At 32.3% G+C, this 25,683-nt stretch overlaps 1 protein-coding gene across 1 annotated transcript in view; it reads left to right on the top strand.

Moving 5' to 3' along the window:
- Positions 1-267: 267 nt before the first annotated feature.
- The window catches only part of LOC148272541 (uncharacterized), a 41,628-nt gene continuing 16,212 nt past the window's right edge, over positions 268-25,683 (top strand). The window contains exons 1-11 of the mRNA XM_088239914.1: positions 268-363; positions 2,941-3,148; positions 4,294-4,492; positions 6,756-6,875; positions 7,978-8,170; positions 9,593-9,733; positions 11,373-11,495; positions 11,837-11,917; positions 13,592-13,738; positions 15,930-16,095; positions 18,600-18,723. Of these exons, the coding sequence (XP_088096040.1) occupies positions 268-363; positions 2,941-3,148; positions 4,294-4,492; positions 6,756-6,875; positions 7,978-8,170; positions 9,593-9,733; positions 11,373-11,495; positions 11,837-11,917; positions 13,592-13,738; positions 15,930-16,095; positions 18,600-18,723 (1,598 nt within the window). The remainder of the gene's footprint in view (positions 364-2,940; positions 3,149-4,293; positions 4,493-6,755; positions 6,876-7,977; positions 8,171-9,592; positions 9,734-11,372; positions 11,496-11,836; positions 11,918-13,591; positions 13,739-15,929; positions 16,096-18,599; positions 18,724-25,683) is intronic.

Genomic DNA, 25,683 nt, shown 5'->3' with positions numbered 1-25,683 from the left:
TATTACCATTGGTATTAAAATGTTGAATGCTAATAAGGTTAAAAAAATAGCAGTAATTTCCGTAATAAGTAGGTACTGTGTATGATCATTATTCCACCACATACATATTTGTGTGTATCTATTGAGAAGATGATTTGTCTATAAATTTAGTATAATAAGCCCATAAGGTAATGAAAGGTATCATAATTTGAGAAATATCTTCAGCTTTGTAACTGCACACGATCTGAATAGTCTCCTTTATTAAAATAGTGGTAGTCTTTGCTCAAAATGGAAACTGACGAAGATCTTGAAGCACCTGTCGATCTTCATATTGGAAAATGGATCATCAAAAGTCTCAAGTCTTTTGGGGATTCAATACAACAGGTAAACATTTTTTTTCATTAATAATTTTACAATTGTTCAACAGCCACTCTCAGTTTAAAATTCTGTAAAATGAAATCGATTGGAAATAAGTTCACCTCGTAGTGTAGTGGTTGGCGCGTTAGCTTACAATGCTTGAGATCCCGGGTTTGATTCCGGGCGAACGGGAATAAAATATTGGTTTTTAATGAGGTTCTACACTGCAATATTTTATTTAATGAAATAACATTGTAATGACATATTATGCAGTACTAACAGTCCCTTAACTGTGAATTAATTTAATTAAAATCATCATCATCATAATCATTCCCTTTCCCCAACTAATGGTGCATAGGGCACTGTATTGGTACACCAATCGCAGCGTATCTTAAACATTTTTTGTTACAGGAAGATAAGATGACCTGTCTTACGCTTCGGGACTATGAAATATTCTGGTGTAAAAACAACCCTTTTAAACAAATATTTCATTTCAACTTTGTCGGGAATCGAGCCCGAGACCTTTTGCGTGATAGGCAAACGCGTTGACTATTTCACCATGAAGCCGACTGAATTAAAGTACCTAGTAGCGTTGTTAGTTACATGATTTCGGAATTTATATTTCGGTAACTTGTATGAAGAGCGTCGGAGTTACATAAGAAATTTTTCAAAATAATGATCTTAATTGATGTTGTTAAATTTGTAAAAAATACCATAATAAAGATCTTTGTATCTTAATATAAAACAAGTCAATTTACACATTTTTTGCTATCATTAGTGTAATGACAATATAGTCAAGAGGAAAAACTTGTTCATTTCATGGAGAGGATCGTGGTTAATTGAGAACGCTTTCGACTAAACTGTACAAAAAAAACGCCAATTTGACATGAAATACTACGATAAATACTGTACACAAAATTGCATTGGGAAAAGTGCAAGGCAATGAAATTAATAATATTAACCAAAAATGCTGACACACTAATATATACAATTAAAAGCACCATTACAAAATAATAAACCAAAACACTTTGGGGCAGAGGGATTTTGAGTATTATGCAATTAAAATCTACAATCTACTTCCACTGTTCATTAAAACAATTAGTAATGAGAAAATGTTCAAAAGGCTACAAAAAAGTGGATGGTGGAGGTGGGTAGAAGTAAAATGGATTGTTTTATTCGCCCAAACCCGCATTGAATCACCTGCTCCACAAATGTAAAGTTTGTGTTTTGTTTTTGTTGTTTTATTGTGCGTTTTATAATTTAAATATTATAAGTATACATACTCGTAAATAACTTATACAGTCCATTCTAACGATGATAAATACAATTTCTGATAGTAAATACAGGCACTAATAAAATAAAATACAACTCAATAAAATTAAAGCTAGGACAAAAAAAATATTACCACCTCAAGACAAGATCCGGTCTATCTTAATGGTTTTTTAAATCTTTAAAGACTTACACCAAAAAAGGCGGATTGGAAGATTGAATGCCACTTGTTCCAGTAACGATGGTACATCAATTAAACCATTCAGTAAATTAATCATAAATATGGAGTCAATGTTATTTCTACGTTCTTGGAGACTTGAGATTTTTAACATTGACTCCTTCACTCCGTACATGTAGTCTCAATAAATATAAACATAAATACGTAGTGTTTAAAACTGTCTTAACATTTTGTAATTTCTCTGTGTATATTAAGTCTTCTTTGTATATTTTCACATGCAAAAAAATATAAAAAAGTATATTGTTAAGTGTCCTTGGCGCGGGTAACCCCAGTGAGGACACATTATTTTTATTATTGATTATTGTTTATACTGTGAAAAAAAAAGAGTAAATAAATGCAGGACAGTTAAAAATATTACGGACTAAACACTCTAATGACTTACCTGACTACATGAATACTTGAAAACATTAAATAGCGTGCCATCAAGGCAGCCATTTCAAGTAATTTTACTTGTGGGATATGCATGATGTATGACACTATAACGTACATATTTCCATAGATTTTAAACCTAAATTCATTGTGAGATAGTGTAGTGAAATCAACTGTAAAGAAACGCCAATAGAAATATTTTACAACCACGATTTATAATGTTTTTATTTTTTTTATAATTTTTAATTTTTTTTACTGTTAATATTTCATTGATTACAAACTTTCAAAATTTTCCTTCTTTTAAAAAACATGCACTATCCTGGATTCAAACTAAAGATACGAACTCTTTTTTTCTATGATTTATTTTGTTGCCTTTTATATAATAAGGATTTTTTTGTGTTTTTTTAAATATTTTTTATTTTCTTTTTTAATTACTATAAAAAAAATACCATATTATCTTTTACAGAATATCTAATTTTTTCTTTCTTATGTTACACAAAAATATTATAACTGTCCATTGTTTATTATTGGAGCAAAAATTCATTAACATTTTCTTATATACGCACGAACAGGCCATGCCTTTGTGGGATTTTTTGTTTACTATTTTTACTATTAATATGTATTTCATTGCTACGTAATTATGCTTAATTTTTTTTATACTCTGTTTTATAATTTTTTTTTATTGTAAAAAAACAACAAAAAAAAAAGTTTTTTTGTTTTGATGTTAGATAGAGCTGACTTCTGGCACATCGGAAACCCACTCGTCCGTCCTACTCCGCAGCATCAGAGTGGCCCAGGAATTAAAGAAGCGCGGACTCGGGTTGGGTGACATGGTGCTCGTCTGCGCTAAAACTCACAATGATGTCGGTATACCCATCATAGCCTCGCTATACATCGGCTGCGCCATATGTACACTCTCGACGACGATGACCAAGAGTAAGTCCTTCCATATCTCACTCGACCCTAGGAAGAGTAATAGAAGAGTAACAATGATGTCAGTAAACTCACCATAGCGAGAGTAAATCCTCACATAGTTTACCTAACTAAAATTAATATCTCACAGTAATGAAGATAATTTACTTCTTTACTTGATTTTCTTAGATATTTACTAATTAAAATTCATCAGATTTTAATATTAATTATTACTACCAAGGAGTGGCGAATAGTGATTTTATTGACAGGTAAGCTTTAAAAAAATATCATATATTTGTATCTGCATAATAATATAATGTAAGTAATATATACTATAAATTGATATTTTTCTGTGGCTCTGTGTGATACAACATCTCTCATCCATGAAATCAACTCAAACTGTGTAACTTCGTGATGTATTATATTACATAGATATATTATCCATTACTTTATTATATAATTCATTAAAAAATACCACTATGAATTCAGTCGATATAAGTATTCAATTGAAATGTCAACTGGCCACATTATTCTAGTAATTAATAGTGCTAAAAACAGCCGCGTGGAGTGCTATATATCCTGAAATATGACGCATGAAAGTAATTATGGTATTATGTCAAAAGTACCATCTCAAAGAAAAATAGTTCTTAAGAAACAATTTTTGAAATAGGTACTGTTTTCCAAATCAAGAATCTTCAAATAATTTGTGTAATCTGCAAGTTTAATCTAAGAGAAAAAACCCGCACTGGGGTTAATTAATACATTCGAAATATAGTATACTTATTTGTATGATAAAATAGGCTGGAATAATCGGCTAATTTCTTGGCTCACCGCAGGCGCTGGGCGCGCTTTATTAAAACTTATATGTTTATTAGGATAAAAATACAAACGGTGGAAATGATTTCAAATAATTGTTAATTATTTATTTGTTTTTCTGTAAATAAAGTACAATAAAACATTATTATGGTTGGTCAAATATAACGGTAAGCTGCGCATAATCGCTTCTATACACGGTTCGCCCCTGCTATCTAGTGCACTTATAATAACAAGATCTAAACCGTTACATTTAAAATTACACTTTGCGTAATATACCCTTTCACCTTAGCAAACACATACGAAGAGATAGTTCAACATATTTTTTTTAAATTCATTGTTAATAACTTTTTCAGCTGAGGTCGAAAATTCCCTTGGGGCCTCCATTCCTTCCATAGTATTTTGTGACCCAGAAATGACACAAATTTTTGCAGAAGTCTTAAGGGAAAAAAATATCAAAGCAGAAATTGTTGTTTTCGAAGAACAACCGAAATCTGGAAATTTCCTACATTTTGATGACTTTTTACAAAACACTGGAAACGAAGATAAATTTGAGTAAGAACAAAAACTTACATAAGTTTTTTTTGTTAATTCATAATAAATTGTACTTATAAAAACAAAATGAAAGATTTATTTTGTAATTCAATGGATACTGCATAAAACAATTATTCATAACATAACTAAGCATTTGCTGTTGTAATAGGCTTTTGTAACCTCATGAAAACAAAAAAGATTTTTTTTTTCAGTGGTTAAATTAACTTAACAAATTGCAACAGGGATGGAAAATGCCTTAATTAAGGGAATATGGAAGTCTAGGCAAATGCCTACAGTGACAGTGACATGTCATAAGCCCTTTAAATAAAGCGCTTATGACCTGTCAACAGTGACACAGTACACATGTTACACAGTGTGTACAGACACACTGTGTAACATTCACCATTCTTTTTTTATGTTTGAACATCCATATTTCTTCAATTCTTCCATCTGTTTATTTTAGTGAAATTAAAGAGCTGAAACCTTTACTGTTGTGAAGAGATTCATACATTTGGACAAAATCAAATATTGTTAATTACGTTTTTGATTAAAATATATATATTTTGTTTGCCTTGTAACATGTTTTATGAACAATACGTTTTTAAATTTTTTTTAAATATCGGAGTTGCATTATTTTATACCTGCTTATAATATACAAGGTTTATATTCCATAAAGAGTATTTTTCTGCTGTTATATTACATTATTTTAGCTAAACTATTGGAATCAGGAAAGATATTATAATGTGGGCCAATTGTACCCGAGAAGTACCCTTCTCAGCATTTGCTCATGTGGAGAGGAAACCACTTAAAACTCTTCAGGAGAAGCCGGCCTGTTGACTGTTGTCAACCGGCCTTCCGTTCCACTAGAAGAGTGTTCGGCATTTTGCTCTCTACTTTGGTTTATTTTACCAATTGCCTGCACTATATTGACCATGTATAATACTACCTCTCGTGTAAGTTATTTATTACCTATCCCCGATGGGGTATTGCAAAGATTCAAGCTTCAGACCCAGGCTTCTGCATCGCGTCTCCAGCTGTTGCCTTTGAAAGCTGAAAAAGGGGCAATGCACAATAAGTTAAAGAGCCAATGCTCATTTTTTCAATCTTTTTTTAAGGAATAACCCGCTAAGCCTCTATTTAGAGGCTTGTCAGCAGGTGGAATAGAGGGGATATGGAAGGAGGTAGTGAAAAATACACAACAACACGTAAAACAAGACTATTTATTTCTGTACCTTAGAGGATAAAACACGGCAGTCCACTTATTGCCGTTTTGATATTGAAAATGCAGAAATTATCGCAATAAAAAGTTTATAAATGAGTTAAACACTAATGTCTACTTTCGTTGCAAAAATGCTTTTTATTGAATTGTAAATCTGAAGTCCACTTTGTGTTAATGCAAAAAACATCATCCAGATACGCTATTTAAATATGTTCTATTATTCAACAATGTTTTGAGTATATCCAAATGCTTACAGACCATACGAAATTGGAAAATTGTTTTCAGGCGTTGCCTAGTAGGTGAATTGGTTCGGCCGGATGAATCTCACCCACGTGATAAAAATACTGCATTCACATATTTATTTTTATCAATGTTCTTTTTCTAGTCATCTATAACAATTAAAATATTATAACAGAGATGAAGAACATTTAAGAAAAGGTAATATAGAAGTCTAGGCATCTACAGGGCTTATGACGAAGTTTGTGAATCTTTGTGAAGTTTGTGAATCTGTTGATGAAAAAATAACATTTTCAGGCGTTGCCTAGTATGTAGGTGAAATAATTCAATTAGATGAATCTCACCTGCATAAATAAAGGTTTCAGCTCTTTTACTTCACAAAAGTCAACAGATGGAAGAGTTGAGGAAATGTGGATGTTCAAACATAGGCAGAATGGTGAATGTTACACAGTGGGTAAAATGGCCACTTAATCCAGCCAACGACAGGTCATAAGCCCTGTGAATGCCTAAACTTTCATATTCCCTTCTCAAAAATGTTTTCCGTCTCCGTAGTAACAAATTTTTAAAAAATATATATTTTACACTATAAGATGTAATTATCTCAGTTTTGGAAATCATACAACCATCTTGTTTTCTAAACATTTTGTTCAGTGTGACTCCCGTGGTTTTTCCTTTAAGGTACTGATTTTATATCACAATGTGTTAACGAAATAATTATTTGGTTTTTAAAAATTCAAATCCGTCAGCAATGTGACATATATTCAGCATCCAATTTCACTTTTAGATAAATATATATATTTTTCAAGAGCGATCATTTTTTTCTTTCAGAGTTACAGATTTTGATCCTGAAAAGACAGTAGCATTTATCATTTCATCCAGTGGTACAACGGGTTTTCCTAAAGGTGTCTGTCACACTCACAAATCTTACATTCTTGGTCAAATTTTATTGTAAGTACTTTCTCATTTCTTTAACGTATTCATTATGATTTAATTCATCATCATTTCCGCACCTAAAAGTGCATAGGGCACTGCATTGGTACACCAAACGTAATGTATCTTGATCATGTTTGTTGCATGGAAGTAAGATGATCAGTCTTATGCTTCAGGTGCCAGTCCAGGAACTATGAAATATTCTAGTGTTAAAACACCTTTTTAAATAAATATCTCATTTCAACCATGTCGGGAATTGAGCCCGAGAAATCTTGCATGGTAATCTAATAAATTGATCACTAAACTATTGGCTGACCTTTTAATTTAATTCACTTTATTTTTTTAAACTTTAGATTTAATCCCCTATTACAATAATGTACGCCTGCCTTTATTCATTTGAAACAATGACATGCAAATATTTATTAATAAATAATTTATAAACATTAATTTGTAATACTTACATTAGTTTGGGACGGGTTGTGGTCCCATGGTAGTATGGTGGACCTTGGATCAGAAGATTCGACCCCGCTCTGACACAACTTGTTTCCTATTTTACTAACGCTGTTATAACTTAAAATAGCTTCAAAATTGAAAATATCATAAAACGCTTCTCCGGACCTGATGGGCCATAAAGTATTGTATTGATCAAATAAAAACAGCGTATATCGATCGTCTGCTACAAAAAAGTAAGGTTATCAGACATACTATTCTGGGCTGCTATTCTAAACGCTTTCGTGGCCGTGGAAAACGCTTTTATAGCGCGTATTTACGTACGTAAACGTGTTTTCAGCGGCCGCGAGAGCGTCTAAAATACCAACGCAGGTAGCAGTCTAGGGACAGAGAAATATAGCACTGTAAAACAACTTTAAAAGCAAATATTTCATATCGACCTTCCTATAAATCGAACGCGCCAACCACTTCACTATGAGTCGGACTATTCTCCACTCAATTTCCATTTTCAGGCTTTTACCTGGGAGTAGTCATGGAGCCAAAACACTTGTCCGGGATTCTGGTTCATACAGAACTTGTTTCAATATTTTTTTCGTCCGAACTCAGACAATTGAAATAATTGGGTAAAATGCAAAAAATGTGTCTTTTTTTATGTATGTTCTAATTCTAGCTCAAGAGAACTCCAAAAAAGATTTTCCCACCAACCGAAGACCCCAGTTAGAGTGAATTTGGGATTTTCGACTGTTTACTGGACCACAGGAATAATTAATTTATTGCAATCTTGTTTGTTTGGGGTCACAAGGATAAACAGCGCCTCGCCATTTACAGTCGATCTATTCGTCAAAGCGGTCAATAAGTACAAGGTAAGGCAATTTAGATAGAAATCGTCGCAATAATCTTATCCGAACCCAATACCTAGGGTATTGGGGACCAACTAAATAAATTACATACGTCGACCTAACTGGAAATCAATCCCAGAATCGAGCATTGCAAGCATGACAAGAAAATGCTTTGACAACTTATCTACGACTTGGACTTAAATCTCTACTTGATATCTATTTTGATGATTTTGGAAATCATAAACCGGGGGAATCATCAAAATAAGGGATTATGCACAACTTATCATTATTTTGACGATCGATAATAATGTTATAAACAGTTTGAATGTTTTTTTACTTTAGCAAATGAGAACTTATGCAAACATTCGTTTTGTTTTAAGAATTTAATTATGTGTTTAACTACTTTGAATGGTTTTTCAGTCTGAATGACATAATCTAAGATGGGCATTTTGCATGAATTGCGCTCAGCGCCCAGCCCGTTCTCAGTGAACGATGAAACTAGCCGATTACCTCAGCGTATTTCTCCATACAAAAAGTACACTATATTTTACATCTTTAACCCAAGTCAGCTTTTTTAGTACTAAAACAAGCTTGCAGATTACAAACATTATTTGAAGGTTCTCTATTTGGAAACTAGTATTTCGAACATTATTTCCGAAGGACTCTTTTTCTTTGATAGTATACTGTTGACATTTGACATATGTATTAAATAGGAAATGTGGCGTTCGCAGTGGCTATTTTTGGCATTCTTCATTTTAAAAGAAATCGACCAGTGCTCAGTATTGATAGTTAGTGCTGAATGTCATTGTGATATTTGTTAATAAACTTTTGTAAAAGTATTGTATTAAAATAGTGTAGAATAAAGCTACGTATATCGCGTGGTTAATAATAATTGTTGTTTTAATTGATTTTCACAGAACCATAGAAAATATTGTATAAATAAATCACGGCTCCCCACTGCTATATACATATACAAAACAACATAATTTGCATTATATTTATATAAAAAACATTATAATAATATGTGAGCATAAAATAAAACCAATAAAGTTAAGTAGAATTGAGGTTATATAGGATTGTGGAGCACCTATCCCAGTTGGAGATTGTCAGAAGACACGAGGTTGATGTTAATGCGTTTTTAATACATGGCGAATGTATTATATTATACGGATTGTTTTTATTTGAAAAAAAAATTAATTCACTTTATATTTTTGTTGTTTTTAAGTATTATGGCTGAACTCGGGCACAGCCTAAAAAGCCATAATATGTTGCTGAATATGTGTATAAATGTTATTTGAAATGAATAAATAAACAGTCCCTGGACTGGCACTTGAAACCTGAAACGGATCATCTTACTTTATGTAACAATAATAATCAAGATACACTTCTGTTGGTGTAGGTGGGGAATTTAGAATCTGACAATACATTTAATGTTATCTTTTACAGCCTACAGAAATGATACTAAGTCCAGTTTCTCTATGTGAACTTGTAAAGCATCCTAACTTCAAGAATTTGGACATGACCTGTGTAAGGAGAGTAATTATTGGGGCCAGTCCCATTGCTGCGTCAATCGGGGAAGCATTCGAGGTACCTATGCACATATTTTTACTCACATAAATCAATCGAATCTGGGGGGCTATTGTGATCGGAAGATACGCAATCGGTATACCTAGTTGAAGATAAATTCTCCTGAGCAATAACTAAAATACACTATTGACCCTGTATCTTCGAGTTTTGATGTAAGCACATCGATAGCTATCGAGGGCGCCCGTAGCCGACGGTATACATATATCTACGCAATGGAAGTGATAAAATCATGTTCAAACCAACTCTTTTTGTTATTACTATTCATCGCTTTACAGTATAATAATCTTTGATATATTTGGTCAGTATATAATATGGAACGTGTATTTGTTTGGCACGTGTGTTTTTTGATCGTAGCGAGATTTTCGATCAGTATTTTTTATTTCGTTATTTTTTAATTTATTTTATTCAGGAAACATACAGTACAATTTCATAGTTTATAGTATACAAAGTGAGACTTGACTCTAATGGACAAGTTAAGTTTCCACATTACATTTTCATTATATCTAAGGTTAATTAAATATTTCTATTTTTTCAAGTACAAAAAATAAGGGATAAAAACGTAAAAGAAAGTAGTTTAAAAATTAAAATCAAAGTAAGAAAGTTATTTCAAAAGTTTGTAGTGAGTATTTACATAAATGGAAATAATATTAAAAACGAATAAAAAACTTAATAAAAGTAATTTAATGGTAAGAATTTAAATAAATGAGAATAAAAAACATACTCAAATGCAAACAAAACATTTTCAAAAAGGAAAAACAAATATATACATACATATTTTAAGGGATTAAAAAAAGGAACGAGAAGGAATTCTATAAGAAATAAAAGACAATAAATTTAAGTTAATTTAAAAAACACCTTTAAAAATAATCACATATTATAGTAAGAAAAGTAATTAAAAGCAGTAAAAAAGTATTAAAACGTGTCGAGCGCAGCAGATAAAAAGAAAAAATAACTAGCACGAGTATATCAAGTTATCTTTAAAATTTGAAAATGTTAATATAAAGAGAAGATTTTAAACTAAAGGTGGTTAATAAAATTTTATTAAAGTGACATTAGCAGTAATAAAAATTTTAGTAAATAAATTTAATTAAAAATAACGATTTAATTTTTATTGGTGTTGTTCAACGTCATACAACATCATCTCGCAACAGTATTTTATTAAAAAATGTATGAATTTCGCAGAAAACTCGAAATATTATGAAACAGTTTTTTGAATACTACCATGACAATCATACATTATTTATTTATTTTTCGACGCATTTATAGCATTTTAGATGGGGTATTTCTGGTACCCCCTCAAGAAGTCCCGGATTTCTATCACCTTCAGACTCGGAAAGGTTAATTACGATTTATTTGAACTGATAGGGGAGTATAAACGAGGTTTTAAGGGAAACCAGCCTTAGAAATATGTTAAACGCACTTTTCATCAATATTATTAATCGCAACACTTTTGTTACTCTATCAAACTAAAATTTAGCGTGTACTCGGGATAACTAAGAAATTAATAATAATTATACCATAATAAGAATAGTGAATGTAAACCGTGTGAAGGGATCATAAGCTCTGTAAATACCCAGGCATTTAAACTCCCATCTCATCAATCGAAATCGTATGATTTTCGTTTTTCTCGTTTTTCCAGAAAAAAATCCCCAACGCAAAATTATTGCACGTGTATGGAATGACTGAAGCTAGCATAATAACTATGAACGATGGTGAAAAATTGTCCACGTGTGGAAAAATATTCCCAAGGATACAATGGAAGGTACAATACTTGATATCAACTACACATATACATACATACATACATACACATACAGCTAATTAACTACAGGAACATTTACACGCTAGATTCCTAAAATTTGTTCCGCTATCAACTTTTTACGATGAAATTTGCCCATTGGCGTTTTTTTTACACCAACAAATGAAATAAAAGCTTTCAATACGTTCATAAAAAAAACAAAATTAAATTGATATTAAAATAGTTCAAGCATGTGAGTATTTAAATATCAAAAGGTACCTAACCACCATTTATATTTTTTTGTAGATTTTGAAGAGATGTACTGTAACTGTCATAAATTAATAATCAAAATTTATGTTTTTTAGATTGTTGACCCTGACACTGAAAAACAACTTAATTATAATCAAGTTGGAGAGCTCCGTGTAAAATCTAAGACTCTTTTTAAGGTAAATCTAATTTACACGTCTTTAACTCTTAAAGCCTGCTGGCTGAAAAAATACGCAAAATTTTAAATGTCGCCTTTAAGGCATTTCTTGTGGGTTTTTTTTTCATCACAATATGCCTCGAATTATGATTAGACCTGTGGTAAAGTTTTGTGCACATTTCTTCGTGATTTAGTTAAGGAAAATGATATTTCGAAATTACTTTTCACATAACTGAAAATTTAGAATACTACTGGGTCTAATCGGACTAACTTCCTGAAAGTACAAGTTTACTAAATTTACGAAAAATCTTACAACTTCTCTCAATTTTACGTAGTTATGCAGAAAGCTACCAGTCCACAATTATGAAAAAAAAAAAAAAAAAAAAGATATTGGTGTTATCGAGTGCAGTAAGGTCAATTCTTTGTTCTGCTAAAACAGTCAGACCGCTTTCATACAAAAAAACTGTAATAATCACCTTCTGAAAATGGTGTCGATCACAAAATCGGCATTTTTAAATTTGCAGAAAACACCCACAGCACTAGAAAAATCTTACGGTTCTTTAAATATCATTAAAACTGGTCAAATACATAATTAGATTATTGTTTGTAATGTAAAAAACTAATGTTTTCGTTGTTTATCAATTGTTAAAATCAAAAACATTCAAACTGTGGTGTAGATTTTATTATCGACTCTTATAAGTGCTATTATCTCAGTTTCCCTTTTCTATGGCTGGCTGCTTTCTGCATAACAACGTTCAATTAACGTGGGAATATTAAATCAAAATCCTTATTCAAATTGTAAAAAATATCTCATCAGCATTCAATAAAAAATCACCTTTTAATGTAATTTTTATAATATTAGAAAACATATTGAACATTTTGACCACCCCCTTAGATGGCGAAAACTTACGCCTCGCGCACAAATGGTTTCGGGTTTGAATCCCGGGGAGATAACAATAATTCGTTGCGATTTTCTCAAGTCCGGGTGTTTTGTGCTGTAATTCACCACTATAATTGGACCTTGAAGATGAACTTTAAAAAAAAATATATGAACAATTTTACGATAACTATAAAGAGTGGAAATTAGAAATTACAAAAAAAAAAAATTCTGGTAATTTGCGTAAAAATGCAGTTTTTAAAATGGATTTTTTATGATTAGAAATTATATTAGCAACACATTTTCAACCCTGAACAATTTTTGAAGACAAGGACGGGATTTTATCTCGTAGAGCAGTGATGGGTAACTTTTAAAGGTCAGTGTGTCGAAATTCTGAAAAAACCTCGATTGATTTGGGTGCCGTGTCACATCTAGGAATATTAATATTTTTTTACATATATTATGATGAATCTATCTATCCATCTATACGAGTATGGATGTTTGTTTTTAACAATAATGCAATAAATAAATAACGAAAAATAACAAAAAAGCCTCGTAAATGAAGAAAGCGCATCGCTCGTTTTTGGGTGAAGATCCAATGATCCGAACAATGCGTGTCACCTCGACATGCTTTTCATAGTTACCTTTCCATAACTGCCCTAGAAGAGTTATCGAGATTAATATATTACGATAAAGCTGAGAAAAGAATATGCCATTATTAAAAATGTTCTACATCTCTGTTGTAATATGTTAGTTAATCATTCATATCATTATTATCAAATATTAGTGATAATTTGCTAACTTTGCTACATTTTTTAGGAGTATTACCAAAATCCAAAAGCAACTACCGCAGCTTTCGATTCAAATGGTTTTTACAAAACTGGCGATCTTCTCTACTTTGATGAAAACAAGGATATGTTTGTTGTTGGCAGGATAAAGGAAATGCTGAAGTTCCGAAATTTCCAGGTATTCAATCACACATTGCCTTGTTTTCAATTCATATTTTGTTACTTCACATTAAATAAAATGTGTAATTGGGTATTCGAGCTAGTCACTGCTACATTTACGTTATTTTTATCTGCTTTTTACAATACACAAACGTCGAAAAATAAAACAAACCATTGTAACATAGAATTAAGAATAGTCCAGAAACCGCATAGCCGCATCAAACAGTAGGCTCTTAAAAGAGTAGTTTTACGTTCTGAACCATTAGTTTCTTTGTAAACGTCGCTCATTACGCAACTCCCGATTTGAATTCAGCTATGCCGTGTCGTGTCTTTTTAAAGTGTAGAAATACTGCTGGGATCTTTAAGAAACAGGATGAGATCACATTTCATGTGTAATTAGCAAATGCATATGTAAATAGCAAATGCATTACTTAAAAATTTAACTATTTTTTCATCTGTCAGATTGTCGAAGAAAACAAAATAGTCATTTTTTTAGTGTTGCCAGGGTAGTAATGGATGAACATCCTCTGCTGGCGAGCTCATACTAATGAATTAAGCCGCAAAATATTTTTCAGTCTACACTCACTTAGAAGGTTGCAAAAATTCTTACCCATTAGTACTAAATGCACTCTTGTACAAGCATTACTACTACCCATTCTAGATTACGCTGATGTTTCCATGACTGATTTAAGCTGTGAGCAACTCGATAAACTTGAACGACTTCAGAATACATGCATAAGGTACATTTTTGGTCTTAGGAAATATGACCACATTTCTGACTATCGTAGGCAACTGAAATGGCTCAAAATTAGACAGCGGAGAGACTATCACTCCCTCTCACTTCTGTTCAATGTACTTCATAGTCCTAACGCTCCTATATACCTGTGTGAAAAATTTCAACGCTTATCAGTTCATGGTTTACCTCTTCGTTCTCATTCTCAAGGCACTCTCTTAATACCCATACACAATTCCTCTTTCTTCTCTAACTCATATAGTGTCCATGCGGCTCGACTGTGGAATCATCTCCCATCCACCATCAAAGATGTTACTACATTATCTCTGTTTAAATCACGTCTGAAGAAACATCTCCTTTCTCTTCCTTAATCTCTCCTCCTTTCCTTTTTCCTCTTTCCTCTTTCCTCTTTTTTCCTTTTTCCCATTGAGTAATAGTTTCGATTTAGGGTAATTTATAAACAAATACGTTTATTTCTATTTTTATATATCTTTAAATTTTTAATCTTTTTTTTCTATTGAATATGTTCTGTAACTTGAATTATAAAAATAAAACTTTTATTTTATTGGTTGGTTGGAAGAAATTGCCATTTGGCAATAAGCCCGCCAATGTACAAATAATCATTATATACAAAAAGTTAAATAAATAAATAAATAGTAAATTTTATTACCCTACTTTGCTCATCTAATGAAAGAACTAATGAAAATTAGACCTCGGATTAAACAAAGCCGTAGGGGACATTTGAACGATATTACATTTAAAATATCAAATATTATTTAATATGATATAAAAATATCCGTTTTTTGTAAAATAAAATTTGTTTTATATTTTAAGTTCAAAGTTCATGAATTCAATTACTCTTATTAAATGACCCTTTACTTATCTACTCTGTTGTGTCAATCAATGTTTCCGCGTGCACAATAAAATTTTAGAGAAATTAACAAATTGCTTTTTTTTTTACCTTACATTTGTGTTATGATTATATTTTTTCCCATCTGGCAACATTACGCGGTGACGTACAAATGCGCGCAGCGGAAATGGGGCAAAGTGGTTGAATTTTTGGACACAAATCGATGTATTCAAATATGATTCTACGCTCCTTCTGGACTATTCGAAATTCTATGCATTATAAGTAATACATAAAATAATTGTTACATTTGCACTTACTTATTTGATCAAATAGCGCTTTTTTAACACGTTAATGAGCATCTTCATCATTTGTCGTATCTTAATATTTTTTGTCACGTTAAGGTAAGATGATCAGTCTTATGATTCAGGCGCCAGTCCAGAGACTATAAACTATTCTAGAATAAATATTTCATTTATAAGAACTACCAGGCAAACGCGCTAACCAGTGATTACACCACGTGGCGGACACACATAATGAACGTCTTCAGACAGGGCAATTATTTGTTTATATTTTGAGAGGTACGCCTATGAACAAGATTTTTTAACAATTTTAACAAAATTATTCCAGATAACACCAGCAGAAGTGGAATTTGAGATAATGAAGATACCAAATGTGGTGCAGGTAGGAGTAGTAGGACAACCCCATCCTGAAGATGGAGAGCATCCCATAGCCTTTGTCCAGGTGCTCCAAGGATCCAATGCTACAGCTCAGCAAATAAAAGACGTTGTAAAAAGTACGTGTTACCATCGAGAAACATTTTAAAATTTCTGTGACAGTATCCATCGCTGTAATATAATTAAATGTTGGTCTTTTGAAAAACAATTTTTAGAAAAACAACTTCAGTCACTTGGCTCATAAAATAGTAAAAAATTACATCGTTACTCGGCTTATATTATTACGTATGTACCAGGGGCGAATGCTCCTTATAATCGATTACATGCAGCTTACCATATTTTTTTGACATCGTAAGTAATGTTTTATAATACTGTAGTATTATTAGGAAAAAACACATCACCAAAAAAATATATTACTTTTCTTGGGTAAGTAAATTTATATATTCCTTTATTCCATACAGCGACCAGTTGCGCCTCTATTGGCCAAAATTATTACTACTGGATTACACGAGATTACTCTGCTCACTTTAAAATCACTAATTCAAATACGTCTTTAACCTAAAACTTTAGAATCTCGTTCGAAAAATTACACTTGCGATTACAGTAAAATCTTGCAGCTTTCATTAATGCAATTTAGTCTTTCAATACTTGTTCATAAGGGCTAGTATTCTTTAAAATGCATCAATTTGACTTACGACAGTCTAAGGGAGGTGACAATATACGCACTCGTTATGTGTGAGAAAGAGATAACGAATATATTTTTTATGTCCTTACACGAATGTTACAATAATAAGTAAGTAATTAACAGTAATTAATCATACTTATGTTTCGGTGGTTTGAAAGTAAATTTGCTTTAAAATAAATTAATATATTGATATTTTAATCCATAATATAGGATAAATCCTTTAGTGGGTTTTAAAAAAACAAAGATTCGCTAATTGTTTTTTTATTGTAATTCGTTTTGTGCATACGATGACAGTTGAATATTGTAGGTTATTCTTCAGTAGCCATTTAAACTTTTAAAATTTAGTTAGAGTTATGATAAAAACGTTACTAGTGTATAGTGTTAAGAATAAATATATATGAAGAATTATAATATGTATAACTTATGTCGTTTTGTGAATAATAATGTGATATAAAAGTCGATGAAACTATGATTCTTAAAACGTAATTTATGTTTTGTTTGGTGAACTATCGTACTCGGTAAGGAATACTTTAAAATTAATGAATTATTATCATTTATTAAGAAATGGTGTTTTATTTCAAGACAAGTTATAATAGTCTGACTTAACCAAAGATGCACTAATGCGCTAATGAATTATCCAGTTTATTAATTACTTTTTCGACACTTAGCGCAAAACGCGAAATAGCTGTGCGGTTGGGTCGTTGCTTTCTTATGATGAAGGCGGGGGTTCGAGTCCACAGGGGTTACATTTTTTTTTTGCAATTATGTTTTTTTTTAAATCAAATGTTTGTGCTACATTAGAAAATATTTTTACTGAAACTATTAGCCGCTGGAGCCATTTGTTAGGAACTATTTATTAAATATAAAATAGACTTGTTTTTTACATGCCATACTACCGCTATGGACATTTTATCAGAATTTTCATAGCTTACCAATTTAAAAACTCACCGCTCGCCACTGGTATGTACTACCCGTTAAGACAGAAACGGCATGAAAACTGTTAACTTCTGTTGGCTGACAACGTATTGGTCGAGTCGTTGTATATGGTAAAGTGAGCTAATAAGTTGGACTAATTCAGCACTCCAACTCCTAACAAGATAGTCAGATGCGTCGGCCTCGTGATGCAGTAATCAACGCTGTAATTAGGCCTCCTAGTTTATTGTGGTGTAAAAAAAACGTAAATTGCTTATAAGCATTTGTTTTACATCTCAACAGTGTCTTCTGTAAAACTTGACAAGTAATATGCATACATTAAATAAATAATATCGGAAGTGTGTCTAATCGAGTATGTCCCGCTAGCTTAGCTCTAACAACATTATTATTATAGTTAGATAATTTATATTATGTTTGGCAGAGCGCATGGATGGTAAGAAATCTAACCCCCATTATCATTATGTTTTAATTCGACAATGAAGTTTAATGTTTAAATGATATTTAAAATTAGATAAGATTAGTTAAATTAGTTAGATTATAACAGGTCTTGCAGCTACTGAGAACGTGGTCCGTTGAAATTCTCGACCCCATTTACAAAATTTAGGTATTTCATATTTTATGACATTTACATATGAAGCCAGATTATCAATCGTCTAGCGCATGGACGAGTGGAATTCTAGCAACTTACAATTATATCAATAAATTTACAAAAAAAAAACATTGAGCAGAGTAGAAAATTTGTTCATGCTAAAAAGTAAATAATAAAAAACTAAATAAATAAAGCACCGTCATAAAATTACGGTTAACAAAATGAAAAATGATATACGCCGGTATTATTTCACATAATGTGACTACCATATGATTATGTTATGATGGTTTTGTTTTAGCATTTTCTATGTATTTAAAATGTTTTTTTAACACTTAATCAGCGTTCGCTTTGGAGATTTCAAAAGGCTTTTGATTTGAGTTTACTGTGTACTTAATGTTTAATTCGTATTGTTTTAGATTCGCTGTCCGACATAAAACAATTGAGAGGGGGAGTTGTCTTCTTAAAAGAACTACCTTGTACACCGTCAGGAAAAGTTGACAGGAAATGCTTGAAGCAATTGGCGTTAACAGCGAAAGGAGAGTAGCTTTTCTTCAATCATCAAAATTGCAATGAGGAAGTTGAATGGTTTTTAAAAAATATTTTTATCTATCGTATTATCATCAACAAAGTGAGAATCGCAACGATGATTTCCAACCTCCATTGGGGAGAGGAACGATAATAAGAAGTATTGTAATCGCTATGATTTTTTTAAAGTTTTGTAATTTTGATATTTCTCCGCCCGTGACGTGACAGGTTTAAGTCGGTGAGTTTTCCCGATAAATATCGGGAAATATTTTATAATCTTTTATAATCTTTTAAATAAAAGAAGAACCACGTACCAGTCAAAGAACCCTCTTTCTACGTTTTTATTTTTTTCTTCCTTCTCTGTTTTCCCATATTCTATTTCCTTTAACTCCTAGTGAACCGTACATTATGTTTATTTATACTTTTATTCCTGTTTTGTCTAATTATTTTATGTTATTTTGTACATACTGTTTTTGCTGTGTTGGTTTCATTAAATTTAAAAATAAAAAATAAAATGCGAAGCTATTATATCTGTCAAACAAACGTCCACAGAGAGTGAAAGAGTTTCTCGAGTGGCAGGTAATTTCGCTAAATTTATTAGATGTCGGCTTTCCAATAAGGCTTAGTATGTTTGGGTGTAATAATGAATTCCAAACTTACATTTAATCAAAATACTCAGATGGTAACGAAAAAGATTGCAAAAAAAATATTTAAATTTTGCGAAGAATTAAATGATGTGTTGATAATAATTCATGCAAAATTATTTATAACACAATTATTGAACCACACATTAATTACTGTAGCAGCATATTATTTTTATCAATCCAAGAAAATCTAAACAAACTAACCATATTACAAAACAAAACTTTAAGAATCATTTTGAAAAAAAACAGATACACAAGTTTGATGATAAATAAATTAAAAGTACTAAGATATAGCGAAGGATATTTTACAATACGATGATGTTTGTTTATAATATTATAAAATTGAAAAAAAAACAGAATCGTGGAAAAAAATTGATCAAAAACATGAACATAATCTCATTCAAGAGAAAGGAAAAAATCAGACTTCCATTTAGAAAAAAGGCAAAGTCACAAAATTTTCAATTTTATATAAGGCTGTTAAAAAATATAATGAAATGGGAAAAAAGATTTATGAAGAAAAAAAAAACGAAATTCGAGCAAAAGGTTAAGAAATGTGTGTCAATAACTTGCGAATTGTTATTATTAGAGCACACCTAAGAATATGTTTATAAGTGCCCTATTTTAAAATGATTCCCAAGCCTTTTATTAGATTTTTTTGTAATTTCGAACTGATTAAAAAATACAAATAATTCATAAATATAAATTTTGTTTTATTTTGTCCATCCGTCCAACTTTCTGTCCGTCTACTTAAAAGAAATGCTTCTTTCAAAGGAAATAAATAATGACTTGTTTAAATAAATTCTCGATTCCCGGGATTTCCCGAGAGTACATATTTTTTCATTCCGCGTCACGCGGGATAGCGAAAAAACGGGAATCAAAAAACTCTATGCGTGAAGTATGTGTCTTAAATTTAATTCATTTAAAGATTAAATAAAATTCAATTTGAAAAACCGCATCTGGAGGTATCGTATAGAAGACACAATAGATGATGTTGAGACAAGAAATAGGTTTAATTCAAAATAACCGGGTTGTGGTCACGTGGCTGGCGTCGCGGACTCATGGATCAGAGGTCTGAGATTCGAACGCCACTCTACCCCAAATTTAATTATATTTTCTAATATTGAGTTATGTACCACTCTTTGAAAATGACCCTAAAATTGTAATATTTGGGTAAATCATAAGAACGCAAATACTTCTTTATATAAAAAAAGTGATAATATGCAACCCTAATGGGTATACAAACATACGCATAGAAGCAGCTCTGGGGTATGTATCCTCCACACATCTTAAATAGACCGATAAAGGAAAAAAACGTGTCACATAAGTCGCTTAAATCAGCTCATAAGCACTATAAATGCCTAGGCATTCATATTCCCTTCTCAAAAATGCTCTCCATCTCTGTTGTAATATGTTAACATTACACATGTTCTCTAAATCTATGGTTTCCTTAGTGAGTGGTGCCTTTTTCTAGCGGCCGTCGTGTAGCGGTGGACGGTGTCATGAAAACGTGGTCCATGCAAACCGGATAGCGCTGGTTTCCCCTAGAAAACGACGATTTAAGCAGAACGTCAAGCAGCAGTGCCGTCATATGCAGGACGGTTGTCAGAGCGGTATGAACAGTTTAAGATCATTTTTTTCAAGTTCGTGTATCAGTAAACATGTTTGTGTCTAAAAATGAGTGCAAACGTCATAAGGACTATTTAAATTGACGAAATTTTTATTGGTTTTGTAAGAAGATCATGAAAATGTTGAAATTTGTATATATATAATATATCTAACTTAAATAGATTTTTTTTTTTTAATTAATACATCTTCCTCTCCTCAGAATTATATTTTTTTATTTTTTTTTTAAAGTAAAAAGAAATATTTGCGTTCTTATGATTTACCCAAATATTTAATTTTGAGGGCCATTTTCAACGAGTTGTAAATAACTCACTATTAGAAAATGGAATCAAGTTGGGGTGAAGTGGGATTCGAACCACGGAACTTTGGTCCGTGAGTCCGAGACACTAGCCGCAGGACCACAACCCGATCAAATTTGACCTCCGTGACTCCGTATTTTCCAAATATCCTACTCATAATGCTAAATTTGTCTAGATTGTCCGTTTTTCGCTGTGGTACGTTTCAGTTTTAAAACTATAAGTTAATATAATTTGTTGATAATAATAAAATAAGGTTATCACGACCGCTAGATAACGGCACCGCTCACTCTAAGTTGACATCTCTGGGCCACGATTACAAAGGCTATCTTCATCGGTACACATCGAGACGGTATAAAGTAAAATATATGTTTATGTGTGAAAGTGTGTATATTTATGAATGTTTAAAGTATTTTCGTCGGTAGCCTGTAATTGAGCATATTTAGAAAAAAATATTGTACCTATACGTATTCTATTTTTTATCCAAAAAATTTAATTTTACTTTTTAAATAAAATTGAAGATAAATGTTAAATTCCCATTAGGCCAGGGCAATTACAAACGCAATCTTCATCGGTACATCGAGCCCAGGGCCCAGATTACAATGGAAAGTTATTATCGACTGTCTATAAAGAAAAACTGATATTTGTGTACAAAAATGAGTATAATTGCATGAACATTTTAAGTATCGTCGTCGGTTACCTATAATTGAACATGTTTAGAAGAAAACATGTATGCATATTCTGCTTTTCATACAAAAAACTTAATTTTACGTTGTAGATAAAATTGAAGTTAACAGTCATAGTTAATTTTATCCACAAAATAAAATTAAGTTTTTTGTATAAAAAATACAAAACGTATACCATAAAAAAGTGCGAAGGTTTTCACGGTCACGTTATCAACACATTTATTTTTTGGGTGCTACCGTGTGAGTTGGATTTGTTCTGACATTTTGGCTACCATTGCAGGAGTCATCTTCTAAGGTCACTCAGTTTACCCTGACGATGGCTCCTGCAATAGTAGCCGAAACATCGGGACAAATCGAACACACACGGTATCACCCAAAAAAGAAAAATTTTCGAAACATGTTTAATTACAGATTAGGCTTTAATTTTTCGTAGAAATATGTACATTTGTGTACATAAATATAGATTTTACTTTATACCGTCTCTACATGTACCGATAAAGATATCGTTTTTTATCGCGGCCTTGGTCACCGTTAAAACGGCAGTCTTGTAACGTCCACCGCATCACGGCATATTATCATGGCCACTAGATAACGGCACCGCTTTCTTAGGAAACCAAATTTCAAGATAATTTACAAAACGAATTTTATTGTACAACCGGTTTCGAGCCACATAATTATTCGTTATTAATTTCTACCTACCTACGCTGATAGTGGTATTATTGACATAAGACATACCTAGCTAGAGATAATTATGTATTTGAAACTTGCTGAAGCATGCTTTATTATACGTAGTTGTAAAAACGCAGCTGATGATTTATAATTTATTTAATTTACAAATCATAACGTATGTAACAGATTTATAATGCACATTGCGTGACAAGGATTATGTTGTCCACGGCTATCTACTACCTACTCGTATGTATGCATATTTTTTAAAAGGTGGTTAGAAAGTGATCTGCCGGATTTTTAATTGCTTAAAATCTATTTCTGTTTACTTTTTTTTTTAATATGTGTTTTTCGCGATTTCCAAAGATGATAATATCGACGCTGGAAAGGAAAAAGTTACCAAGCGATATGCAGCAACTTTACAGAAGAGCCAATTATTTTTTTTTTCTTTCACAATTTGTTGCAATAGAGAGGGAAAACATTTCTGAGGGGATACGGAAGTCTAGGCATTTACAGGGATTATGATCTGTCATTAGCTTGCCTAGTATTATAATATTAGTATATTAATATTATTGCCCAGTATATTAATATTCAGCCGGGTGAATCTCACCCACATGATAATGGTTTCAGCTCTTTTACTTCACAAAAGTCAACAGATGGAAGAGTTGAGGAAATGTGGATGTTTAAACATGGCAGAATGGTGAATGTAACACAGTATGTAAAGTGGCCACTTAAACCAGCCAATGACAGGTGATAAGCCTTGTGAATGCCTAGACTTCGATATTCCCACAAAAATGTTTTTCCCTCTCTGTTACAACATATTAAGATCTAATTGACTCCATAGGGAGGAAATCTAGCCTGTCTACAAACATTTGGACGTACTCAAAACATTGTTGATTTTATTTTTTAAAATGAATGCCGTATTATTAATTTTAATTTCAATTATTCTTCTTCTCTGGTTGATTGGCTGGCAGCAATTACTTTCATTCTTCTCCTCCATTCCTCCCGGTCTTGTGCGGCTCTTTTAAAGTCAACATATGATGAGCAGCGCACGTCCTCTAATAGGTCCTTCAGGTACTCTCGACGTGGGCGTCCCCTAGAATTTGTCCCCCCGGTCATCCCTTCCATTATGACATGCAGGAGGCCCTCCTGACGCATTACATGGCCGATCCATCTCGCTCGCCTTTCGGACAAGGTCCTGAGCAGGTGCCTTCCACCTTCGATTCTTTGGACAACCTCCTCATTTGTAATGTGGTCTCTCCAGGAAATTCCTAGTAGTCTTCTGTAGGACTACATCTCAAAAGCCTCTAGTCTCCGTTTATCTCTTTCGGATAGGCACCATGTCTCGCAGCCATACATCAAGATACTCCATACATAGGTCTTGATTAGGAGTATTCTTAGTTTTAGGTCTATATTATTTGATTCTATTATTTTTGACCTTTTATTAAATGCAAGTCTAGCTTGATGTATACCTCGAATGCAAGTCTAGCTTGATGTATATGTCGACCTCGCTCTTAGACCGACTGTCCACGTTATTTTGCTCCCGAGGTAGACAAACTCCTTGGTGTTCTTTAGTGGTATTCCCGCGTCACTACTCTCATCTGGTGTTGCATTCGGCCTACAGTCAGTAGCTTTGTTTTGTCTTTATTTATCTTCATACTGTCGTTATTTTGAAGAATGCTTTCCATAGTTGTTAAGGTCTCTTGCAGTTTTTCTTCACTTTCAGCAACCATAGCAATATCGTCAGCAAACCTTATCATATCCACCTTTTGCCCGTGTATCTTTACACCTTCTCTGTGACTCATCGTCTCTCTCAAGTCGTCAATCTCACCCTGTATATAAGCGTTAAAATGAACAGGTGATGGTGAGCATCCCTGTCTTACCCCTTGTCTTATATTGGATTCTTTTGTATCATCGTCACATCTGATTATAGCGGCCCCATTCTTGTATAGCGCCTGGATTATTCTTCTATCTCTATATTTGATATCAATTTTCTTTAAAATCTCGAAAAGTCTTTTCCATTCTACTTTGTCAAAAGCTTTCTCCAGGTCTATGAATGCAATGTATGTGTTTTGGTTTCTTTTTATTATTTTTTCGAGTAGTATTCGTGAAGACAATATTGCTTCTCTGGTTCCTACACCTCTTTTGAAGCCAAACTGGTCTTTGGAAAGGATGTTCTATACTTTTGGTTCAATTCTCTTTAGGATGATAGTAGTCAATATTTTTGAAGCATGGGATATTAGCCTAAGAGTTCTTGAGGTCGTCATTAATCTCATCGCATTTATTCTGATAATAAATTTCTTTTGCTATTCTTGACTCTCTATTTATTTTATTTCTTAGCGCTTTGTATTTCTCTTGTGATTCAGCTCTTTTATCATTTTTGAGATTTCTTCTTTCCTTTATCATGTTTAGAATTTCATCGGTTATCCATTCCTTTCTTGTTTGGGGTTTTTCCTTGCCTATAATTTCCTCTGCTGTAGTTTTTATCTTCGCCTTTATCTCTTCCCAGATCGTATTCACGTTGTCTTCTTCCATTAGGTTACACTTTTGTGTCTTTTCCCTAAAGCTGTCATTGACCTCTTTTATCTTTAATACTTTTGTATCCCATTTGAAATTATTTATCTTTTTTAATTTTTTCAGTTTTAAAAGACTTTTGGCCATCACCATATTATGATCGCTATCTATATTTGGACCGGAATAACTTCTACAGTCTTTTATTTGGTTTTTAAATCTATGTCTCACTATTATATAATCTACATATATGCAGTCTTTGTCGGTCTCCAGGTGATTTCCAGGTGTATCGCTGTCTTGGGTGGTGTTGAAAACAAGTGTTTGCTATCACTAATTGGTGTTTTTTTCAGAATTCTGTCAATCTGTTTCCTCTGTTATTTCTTGCACCTAGCTCAAAAGGCCCACCGCAAGTTCCTTCACGTCCTTCTCCTACAATTTCAATTATACCTATAGAAATCACGTCAAACTAATACGTCTGTATGAGATTTTTTTATTAATTAACACAAAACAAAAAACTTTCTTTGGCTTTTCTGTAAAGTTGCTACATAT

Source organism: Micrasema longulum, unplaced genomic scaffold (genome assembly GCF_059751315.1).
Source record: "Micrasema longulum isolate JH-2025_06_02 unplaced genomic scaffold, ASM5975131v1 h1tg002304l, whole genome shotgun sequence".
Classification (NCBI taxonomy): domain Eukaryota; kingdom Metazoa; phylum Arthropoda; class Insecta; order Trichoptera; family Brachycentridae; genus Micrasema; species Micrasema longulum.
Note: the sequence above shows the minus strand (reverse complement) of the source record. Positions and strands in the feature narration are given on the sequence as shown.